This window comes from Strongylocentrotus purpuratus, unplaced genomic scaffold (assembly GCF_000002235.5).
Source record: "Strongylocentrotus purpuratus isolate Spur 01 unplaced genomic scaffold, Spur_5.0 spur5_scaffold_16, whole genome shotgun sequence".
Classification (NCBI taxonomy): Eukaryota; Metazoa; Echinodermata; class Echinoidea; order Camarodonta; family Strongylocentrotidae; genus Strongylocentrotus; species Strongylocentrotus purpuratus.
This window is the reverse complement of record NW_022145601.1, coordinates 34,169,660-34,180,525: the sequence shown is the minus strand read 5'-3', so window position 1 is coordinate 34,180,525 and position 10,866 is coordinate 34,169,660. Positions and strand designations below refer to the sequence as shown.

The window sequence follows — 10,866 nt, the reverse complement described above, 5'->3', positions numbered from 1 at the left end:
TTAATTTTACATGGGCATTTAGTACTTTTTCATTCGTTTTTCACTTTTTCACAAATTAATGAAGGCAACATGTATTTTAAGAACGGGATTTGCTACCTTGATATTGCAAACTGATTAGTCAACATTAATAAAGATTGATTATATTAAAACGTTCATGTTAAAATATAGTTTATATTGTTTGATTACTTATGCATACAGGTAGGGGTCGAAAGACGACATTAAAAGAGAAGATTTAATGAAACACCTCTTGTTTCAACTAAGTTTCAACGGTTCAGTCAACATTGTTGGATAAATGTAATTGTTTGCGTAACATTAGAGCATATTTTACCAAGATTTATTCAGCGACTTAGTAAGATCCTGAAAATAACAGGATGAACAATCGACTCTCCTTTCTGAGGAAAGGAACTAGATTTTGGGGAATAGTTGTGATTTGCTGTATAAATATCAATATTTACCGCCGAGCAAATCCAGAAACACCCAGTAAGCAAATACTGTTTGTACCGGTTATTTAGTGTTTGTACATTATGTCTGCTACCCGCAAGAGGATCATTGCTGCCATTATTGTCAATACAAAGCTATGGCAGCTTCCTTGCGGACAGCCGACACCCGCCGTTGAATGTTTGACACGCAGCTGATCAAGTTCTGCAATTCTAGACTTCTGTTTTCATTCCCCCAAAAAGAAGAAAACATATGGGAGCAACTATTGTAAGAGTAGGTTTACTGGGCATATAAAGGCTTGGTCCAGATTCTGTCGGTTTTTATTGATATGTAATTGTTCAGTCATCTTTGTCTTCATTCCCAGCATGCATCCCACACAGAGCGCGACAATACACCGTAGAGGGTGTGAATGAAAGGACACACAGTCTTCGTTTTAGTCTTGAGATGTGTTATTTCCACAGCACATGGAGAGCGCGACGCGGGAATATGCCAGGCAGTGGACTAATAAAGGAGACATTATTCAAATCATATAGTCACACCGACAACAGACCGATAAAAAACGTACTACCCTTACCCTAATCCCAACTTCGAATGCCCAAGAATAAGTCGCTTTAGAATTAGATTTACAGCGTAAAGACACACCCATTTGTAATGTCGTATGTGCCTATAGATATTTTTTCTCACTCTCTTATTCCTGTAATGTTTAACAATCTGATACTTTAAAATACTGTTTGCAACTGTGACCTTTTTAACTAGGAGAATTACAGAGAGTGAATTAAAAGTGTTGATTTGTCTAAATATCTGCTGCACACGGAGACTCATTTCAATTACACTATTACCTACGCATATGAGTGAAAAAAGCTTTTGCGCTAGTATTAAATCAATTAACTATGTCCACTGTTTTATTTGCCGTCTTTTTTTAGCACTAAACGTCACCACCATCACATAGCGTCCCAAAGACCTCTCCGGTCTGTGACGTAGACCTACATGTGTACGTCATGGAAGAACGCCTCGTGTGCACCATGTATGAGAGTGGAGGTGTGCTCAGGAAGTACATTCCATATCTGACAAACATGAAATCGTGTATCCATAATAATATCATTATTAACATCAATATCCTATATCACAAGTTTTAAAAAATCTGACCCGAAAACGTGTGTGACGAATTCGCAGGATGTATTATACTGGGAGTATCCGCTAGAACAGCCCACCATAGCAAATATCAAATTAACGAAAAGCATACAATTTCTTCCATTAGTCAAACGTCAGATAGTATACAGAAGGAAAATGAAATGACCAAAATTGTATGTGTGGTAACCTTTTCCGTTTCGTCAAGGAAGGACTAACAAATATTATTTTGTATTTTCAACGTACCTCCCTGTTAGCAAATATGTGAATGCTTGGACTTGGTACTTCGAACTTTATTTGGACTGATCAAATACCAAAAAAATTGTAGATATGTTTTAAAAATAAAAATTCATACCCTCTGTGTCAACATTGTCATGAGCTTAATAAGGGCACAAGAAGCGTAATTTCGAAGTCCTCTGGTGGATACTTTTCGTCTTTTAGAGAAACATACTTTAGTGAAAATAACGTAATTCTTGTATAATTTGAAACCGCTAGAGATCCTTTGTAAGCTTGACCATCGTTATGCATAAAACATAAAAGCAGCGATATTAATTACACCTATTTCGCAAAAAAGCACTAACATGATGCTCGTTTAGGAGATCAGTTGATCTTCGTTAAACGAGTAATGAGAGAAGTGTCAAAATCATATCACAAATGTTCATTGATCACTTCTCTGGATCTATTCCATGATTTGCGTTGTTGTTTATAGTTGTTAATTTAATTCATTTCTACTATCTCTCTCTCTCTCTCTCTCTCTCTCTTCTCTCTCTCTCTCTCTTTCTTTCTCTCTCTCTCTCTCTCTTCCTCCCTTCCACTTTCTCTATTTCTATCTCTTCATGTTACTGTCTGCCTCTATCTTTATTTCTATCACCATCTCTCTCTTTGCTCAGTCTCTCTTTGTTCCTATACCTATTGGTATTCCTTACCTCCCCCTTTCTCTTCTATTTTAATACATGTGTTTCAATCAAAAACAAAACCACACAATAATGTACAAAACAGTAGCGGTATTTTGACTGCTCAAACATTTATAGTTTTACACAAGTGATTTAACATCAATAAAACTATGTGCGAATACAAATAATAAATCTCAATGGACATGAGTAAAATAGTCATACCGTTGTAATCCGTCACTTCTGCATAATATGTAATAACTAAACAACATACTGAATATTACTAGTAAATTATAAATATTTTTCTGAGAATAAAGAATAGGTTCCAATATTCAAAGGATAAATTACAAAGCCACAGATCATATCGACATTCATCACTTGCTAAGTGTCGGTTTACAATTCAGGTTAATATTCGAAAGAGAAACACATTCTAACTTGAGTATAATTAAATATCAAGCTATCAACGGAATAGAATGTTCCATTTGTAGGGAGTAACAATTTTATAAAATAATCCCTCTAATTGTGTTTTCAAAAGTTATAAAAAATCCTTTACTAGACTGAGAAAACCTGTATCGTTTCGGCTTGCACTATTAAATCGAAGTAATTACCATGAGAATGAACAGAAATTACATGAAGACAAAGATGCATTATATGCTAAAGGCAGGAAATATGTTTTCATTTCATGTTGTTATTCTTATCTTCAGGTATTTCTAGTTTTTAGCGTTAGTTATTAAAGGGTTTCGTTGTAAAAGCAGGGCATACGGGGCTCCAAAGAGAATTACCCTGAATGTTAGAAAACATTATGAATATGTGTATATTTTCTGAATAAATAAATATATATTTTTAGCAAAATAAATACGAATACATAATAGGCTGAGTACTTGTATTTGTCTAAACTAATGGCTACTCATAAATATAATAAATAATTCTCCAAAATTACAAATTTCTCACTGACATGAAACCCTTGAAAGTAGGAGCATAAGTTACTGTAATTTATTAAGTCTATCCATATATGATAGTTACTGTTTTATGAAATGCACATAATTAGATATAACCATACAATTACAGTACAAGTAGTCGGAGGTGGAGAAATAGTACCATCACAACTAGCACTAGTATCAGTAGTAGAAGTAGTAGTAGTAGTAGTAGTAGTAGTAGTAGTAGTAGTAGTAGTAGTAGTAATAGTAGTAGTAGTAGCTGTTGTAGTATTAGTAGTCGTAGTAACATTAGTAGTAGTAGTAGTAGTAGTAGTAGTAGTAGTAGTAGTAGTAGTAGTAGTAGTAGTAGTGTTAGTAGTAGTAGTAGTAGTGTTAGTAGTAGTAGTAGTATAAGTAGTTTTGGGGGTACATCACTCTATTGGTACTTCAGCAATAAAGGAACAGTGATATGACAACAGCATAATAAGAAAGGCCCAATGATTGATCTGACTAATGGTCATTTGAAGACAGGAAGCGTAAGGATACATATATCATTTAACAAATAGTTTAACAAAATTAACATGGTAGTCATGTAAATTAGGTAGCAACGTCATGTGATAGTTGTTATAGAGTATTAACAAATATTGAAATATAGTTTTTTTTTTAATTGAGTTCTTCATACAATCAGGAATAATCCAGACAATTCGTAATTCATATCCTGACACTGTCACCAAAGTATTTAGACCCCCTCCCCGAAACCAACCATATAACATAAAGGGACATACATTTGTAGTATGAATAATGAGCATTAGTCTGATATACTGGCTCCTGTTCTACTACAATCATATTAGCAACGTGGTACACAGAGAGCGGTTCGGGTTTCCATAAGAGGTGTTGTTTGCATAATAAATAAAAAGTGAAGAAGTCACTGCTGATTTAACTTTGTTGTTTAAACAAACTCATTTGGAATGTTTTTCAGTCGTTACGTATTTTCCAAACAGATAAAACCCCGGGAGCCAACCTCAATAGCAAAGTGTTGTACATACCATCCTTGTTATTCAATATCAGAAACCAGAGGAGCGTACGTTCTCTCTTTATATTCGTGAATCCTCTGTATATTTGTTTTGAAGGGGGCCGATAATTCAAGAATCAGTTGTTTCTTAAGATTTTGCCAAAACACACATATGCCTATATCAGGATTCAGATTCGTCTGAGTATGTTCAACTGAGACTGTCGATATACCTAGCTCTCTTCATGGTTCTAAACTCAGGTCAGATGTTATCTACACAGCTTGATTTAATGTATCAATTCCCTTCTAGATGCTCACTATTAAACAGGTACCATATAATATTATTGTAACGCCACGTATACCCACATTCGTCAAGTACATTAGGGCATCAATTGAGAACATGATCAGGAGTGGTATATGTTGTTACATTTTTTGACTGACGTAAATTTCCCCCATTTGACTAAGTTTGCATTTTTATTTTATAGCGTGTGGGTAAAAGCGTTTATGAGAAAACGTGCGATTTCGTGTGGCAAATTAAAACCAGCGCTTTCCAATCAGCAGATTTTCCCGTAATGCTGAGGGTTGAGAAAAAAATGCCTTGCACAGCACAGTTTGCGCATGGATAAGCCGATTTAGTGATAACCTCTCTTTACTAATATAACGTTGCTATTCAGAGCCGTCAATAACTCGAGCGAAGAACACGTTAGGCGTGATCGGACGTCGAGCCAGCGAAGACGATGATGGCGAGTCGACATCATTATAGGGGTCATCATGCACCATCTCATTGATGACGCCACTGTTTATCTCTGATGATCTACCTTCTTCCAAGAATGCCTGACAGGATTTTGAAGAGAAAAAATGCATATATAAAATTATCATCCTCATCATATTATCTTCATTGATTTACTCAAATCATTCACTAAGCAAGGGTGACTTTAATCACTTCGGTGCTTCCACATAATTATGCTCCACTGACAATTTCACAGTCTTTTTAAAGCCAATTATAGGTACAGGGTTAGGATTGCAAATGGGATTTAGGTTAAGTTTAGGGTAAAGGTAAGGGTTGCGAATTGGGTTTAGGTTAAGTTAGGGATTAGGATTGTTTTCAGTGTTTAGCCCAAAGTTGAAGGTAGGCATCCTTGTTAGAGCATTGGAAGCAGAGCGATTGCCGATGGAGCAGAAATCGTACAATCATACTTTCGAATGAAAGTGGGTCAACAAGTTTAATAGACAGATCGATTATTGTTTTTGTGTAATCTTCAGAAATGTAAAAAATAAAGTATGATGTTTACATAATCTAATAGTTAAACAAATTGTAATGTTCACAACAATTGTCAACTGCTATTTTCGTTCCAACGTGCGTTTTTCTATAAGCATATATGTATAGATAAACGATCACTACGCCTACCTTACTTACTGTTGTTTTTTGTGATATTGTTACTGCGTATATGTGCTGGGTTTTGTATTTGTTTATTTTAGTTATTTTGTTAAAAGCTTTTTTTGTTTTAACTTACAGCTAAATGATCAGGAACCCTTGCTCGTAATCTATTCTGACCCGGTGGTCCTCTTGCTATGACGTCATTCAGGACTCGTTTAAAGCTCTGTCTTATGGATGTTTCCATTGGATCGACCGCGTAGTGACGTATACTCTCTGAAACGTCATCACCGAGGGGATCCAGGTGTGGTAAAGAATAGTCCCTTGCTAATGGATTAGAAACCACAGATGGTGAGAATGGTCTACTGCTTCTGGTTCGCATGCTCGGAGTGTCTGTGCTGTCATTAGAAGAGCCATCATAAACCCGAGCAAAGAAAGCAGCCGGCTCGTCCGTCGCATGATGCCAATGGTTGTAGATTACAGATTCCTGAGAATGAAATGATAGACAAAAAGATCGATTCCAGCGGTGAAACAATAATTTAAATGTAAATCAAGCTATGCAAACAATAACCATATTAGTATGCATCTATGGAGAAAAATACTTTAACAAATGTATAGAACTCATTCCATAATCTTTTAGGGAAAAGTCGTTGAGACTTATATATCTCAACTCTCCAAGTATTAACATAAACTATGTTAAAGGATTGTGTGTTTTTTGTTTCAGTTATCTCTTTTATGACTTATAACTACTGATTCCATTTGAATATTAATAACCACATTGTTTGGATAATTTGAAAGGTTTAAATTCAGGTAGGTTCTCTGCACTCTCTGTGCTTGAATAGTAATACAATTTAGGACTTATGTAGAATTTAATACAACGACGATGTCTGAAAGCGCATGACAGATATATTATTACACCGGTCATCGAATTTAGGCTGGCCCGCACGCAATGTAAGCAGATTCTCCCCTGTCTGGGTAGCGTTCCAGTTAGGCGCCAAATTGATGACGCTTACAAGGCTGATCAAACTACACTAACTTTCGAATCCTACCGGCTACACATTTAATCCCTGGGTAGAGGGGAAAGATGTAGATAAAATGCCTCGCTTGATGTCACAAGCTTTTCATTCGTGTTGCTTCGCAAATCATGCAGCCGAATATTTATCTTCCTAAGAACTCTAATCTTATCATGAAATGTAATGCCCGATAACGTTTATCCCGTCGATTATGGAGTCCACGCAATACCATTGGCTTTGATGCAGGAGCTACCCGGTTCCCTAAGGCAATGAGTTAAACTTACGTCTGCTTTCTCTCTGTAACGGCGCCTTCGTAGAGGAATCAACAACAACCAGCAGCAGCATAGTGCGACGAGGAGACCAGCCGAGATACTACCAACAGTTATTAATATTATCTGCCAAGTTTCTATAAGCAAATGAAATGGAACATATGACATTACGTAGATACATTGCATATCAATTCATTATAAACCCTCATCAACCGTTATTCATTGTTCTATGTGGTCTAAAGTAATTCATCAACTAGATCGGATGACAAAAGTAGTTGCTTTAAGAGTTTTACTCTTGATTATTTCCATGATTTATCTTTGTGTCTCTCCCCTCTTACCGCGTTTTGTTTACCCCCCCCCCCTTTTTTTTTCTCTCTCTCTCTCTGTATCTCTCTCTCTCTCTCTCTGTATCTCTGTCTTTCTGCCTCCGTAGTAAACATTTAGCTTTCATTTAAGTTTCATTCAAGAGGACTGGGCTTAGGATGGCGCCCTTGCAAAATAATCATTCACCATGAAGCGCAATGAGGAATAACTTATTGAATTTTTGCGCTATATAAACAATTTCCGAACATAGAAAATCAGTGCCTTAATTTGTTACCCCTTTGTCTCTCTCTCTCCCTCTCTCTATCTCTCTAACAAACACACACAAACACATACACATTTTCTGATTATCTCTGCTTCCCTACATCTTTACTCCTCCATGAATAGAGCTTTAAAATAGAGTGTTACCGAGTGCGCTGGAACCTGGGTCCAAGACGGTGGTGCTGTATGGTGTAGTGATAAGTTCTGTCGTATTCACGGTATCGTTTGTAACAACTGCAGAAACAAAAACAGCAAATGGTAAGCATATGTAAAATAGACTAATAACGGTAATGAAAAACAGTGCGTTACAAACTAATAGGAACAAGGTGAATCCATCGCCGTTTAATGTTTTGGTTGTGTACATGAGTTCTCCTTTTTTCCTCCTTTTTTTAGAAATATACATATTCATGTCATAATGCAACATTGATTGTTTCCTTTTTCGTTTTCTGACCAAAGTAAGTGCAATAGCATCGTATGTCACTTTCTAGAAATGTGCGAAGATGACGAGGACATGTAACATCATCTGGAAATTATAAGGGAGTATCAAAAAGGCCCTTAAGTTAATTTCGTTTCTTGTCAGCATGTATTGTCTCGTCTTGAACATACTGCACAACACGCATCAAAGTGACAATCGAAGTGCAGACTTTCATGCCAAGAATCAATTCAAAGTTTTATTTCTAACATTAATCTAAAGATAAAGACCAGTTCTGGTCATGCGATTGCATTGTGAAAAAAACGTTGTGGAATCAATCTGAAAAGATTGATCATCTAGCATATAAGTATTGATGTGTACTGCAAGGTTCTGGAATCATCAAAATGATAAGAAATTTGGCCCAGTCTTCGTAAAGTTACGAAGTACACAAAAAGATGTATATGGGACTACGCACACGTGAGCGACACGTGCGTTTATCTCTCACACACCAATAGATAAACTAATTTACCAAATATATCAATTAGTAGGCGGTTTCCCGGCAAAAAATCTATCATCATGTATTAGTCAAAACATACTCTTTCACATGATTGGTAATAAGAGCTTCCATTTCATTGTTTGAAGTTGGGGCGTTTCCAATACTGGTCTTTACCTTTAAGTTTAGTCAGATAAGGGCTATTTCTTTAATATCTTTGCGATCAATTTAAAAAGAGAAAAAGAAGAGTTAGTCAATTATCTTGCTACTTACTTAAAGAGCATAATCTGCCCGGTAGCTGAGGCATGAGGTCATCATATCCATCATTACATGTACAGTTAAAACCACCGGCATCGTCCAGATCAATACAGTCTGCATTCTCAGAACAATCATTCTCCCCGAGCAAGCATTCGTCGATTGCTGTTTGATAAAACAGAACAGAACATCATTGAATAATAGTTGTGTCTCCACATGGTGTCCGTGTCCGAAAATTACAATCCATATATATCTGTAAAGCGTTTAGAGTTACCATGTATGTATTAAGCGCTATATTAACGCGGAATGTCTTACAAGACTGCCAGATCTCACTTGCGCAAGTTACTGGGTGAGGAATAACACAGTGCATTGAACAAAGGCAGTCAGACAAAGGCACACATACAGACACACATACAGACACACACACAAATACACATGTACACACAACACACATGGTAACAATTGTTTCATAATTTCCACTTTTCTGATTAAGCATTCATTTTTATCAAGATCGCTGAATGTTTAAGTGGCATTTCCCTGACAATCTTTCCCACTACCACCATCATATCATCATCATCATCATTCGGCCGTCAGATTGTAAAACGGTCTAGCTCGAAAATTTGACTTTTTGAGGTAAATTTACTTTCCGGGTAATGTAAGGGCGCTCTTTCCAATGGTGCTATCGATAAAATCCCATCATGTCTTCTTTTCGAGATAATTTCCGCTATCTTGGTACTTTTTTGTATTTTTCCTTCAGATTTGATGGTAAAAGGGTCTATCTTTGAGTTAGCCCATTGTCGGTAATATCGTTTTGAGGTAAAACGAGCTATCTTTTTCATAAACCTTTTAACCTTCTTAACTGAGATTTTTTAATCATCGTTGTCAGAGGGTAAAATGGTCTATCTTCGAGTTAGACTAGTTTACCTAAGTTAGCCCATTGTCGGAAATATCTTTTGGAGGTAAAACGAGTCTTTTTTTACATAGTATGGCAATAGTGTTTATGGTCTAACTAGAAGATAGAACATTTTAGTATGGCAATAGTGTTTAAGGATAGACCATTTTACCATTTTATGATGTTTAGTGGGAGTGTATTCATGAGCTGTGGTTAAACAGTCTATCTGCACAAAAATCTCATTTATTTTATAATTAAAACCCCAAATAAGCACAAAATTCTTCAGTTATCAGTGTTTAATATGCTTCTTCTTGTCCCATCGCTAAAAATGGATTATACCCATCTCCTAAAAAAGCTTAAACCTCTAAACTTTTAAAGTCATTTTTCTCGGAACAGCGATTTTTGACCATTTTACCATCTGACGGCCGCATTGTCATCATCTTAATCTTCATCATTATCATCATCATCATCAACATGAAGTGCACATGAATCCAGTGTGCTTTCTCAATACGTAGGTACATTATCAATCGTTGGCTATGTCTTTTTGTTGGTGTGTGGATGTGCGTTTGTTTGTGTGCGTTTGTGTTTGTGCCTGTGCTTCTGTGTGTGTGTGTGTGTGTGTGTGTGTGTGAGAGAGAGTGTGTTTTTGTTTGCCTGGCTGTCTTTGTTCTAAACATTATTTTATTCCTCACCCAGCAACTTGGCGCAAGTGAGATCTGTCAGTCTTGTAAAGATTGTCTGATGTTCAGTCATGCATGTAGAGATTCAAATGAAAATGGTTTTCTAAATGAACTGGGATGATAATTCTATCAAGACATATCATGAAACCCATGATTAAATATTCGTACTTCAAACAATACAACTTTTAAAAAGTGGGACATTTTTTCTGACTCACTCTGTATACTCACCATTCACACTAACATCCTCGACTCTTGGGCTAAGTTTCAGATTTGCGTTGTTGTCCGCAAAGAGGAAGTAGGTATTATTTTTTATCTCTGATATCAGCATGTTCTCCAGACTGGATGCGTTTGAAGATGCGTTTAAATGCTCATCATATTCAGCCCATATACTCCCTTCTGAATAGGAAACAATCGTCGTTGTTACGACGCTCCGAGTGATAGGATGAAACAGGTTGAACATCTAGAGAGAGAAAAGATGAACAATACACATTGACCATGGTTACATTAAACAAA

At 36.3% G+C, this 10,866-nt stretch overlaps 1 protein-coding gene across 1 annotated transcript; it reads right to left on the bottom strand.

The window, feature by feature from the left end:
- Window positions 1–3,756: 3,756 nt before the first annotated feature.
- On the bottom strand, window positions 3,757–10,805 carry LOC105437677. The gene is made up of 6 exons (XM_030987345.1): window positions 10,582–10,805; window positions 8,800–8,946; window positions 7,769–7,855; window positions 7,055–7,176; window positions 5,897–6,244; window positions 3,757–5,216 (listed from the first exon to the last, which is right to left on the bottom strand). Exons 1-6 carry the CDS (start codon window positions 10,679–10,681, stop codon window positions 5,049–5,051), a joined length of 972 nt encoding a protein of 323 aa, XP_030843205.1. The 5' UTR covers window positions 10,682–10,805; the 3' UTR covers window positions 3,757–5,048.
- Window positions 10,806–10,866: the final 61 nt, after the last annotated feature.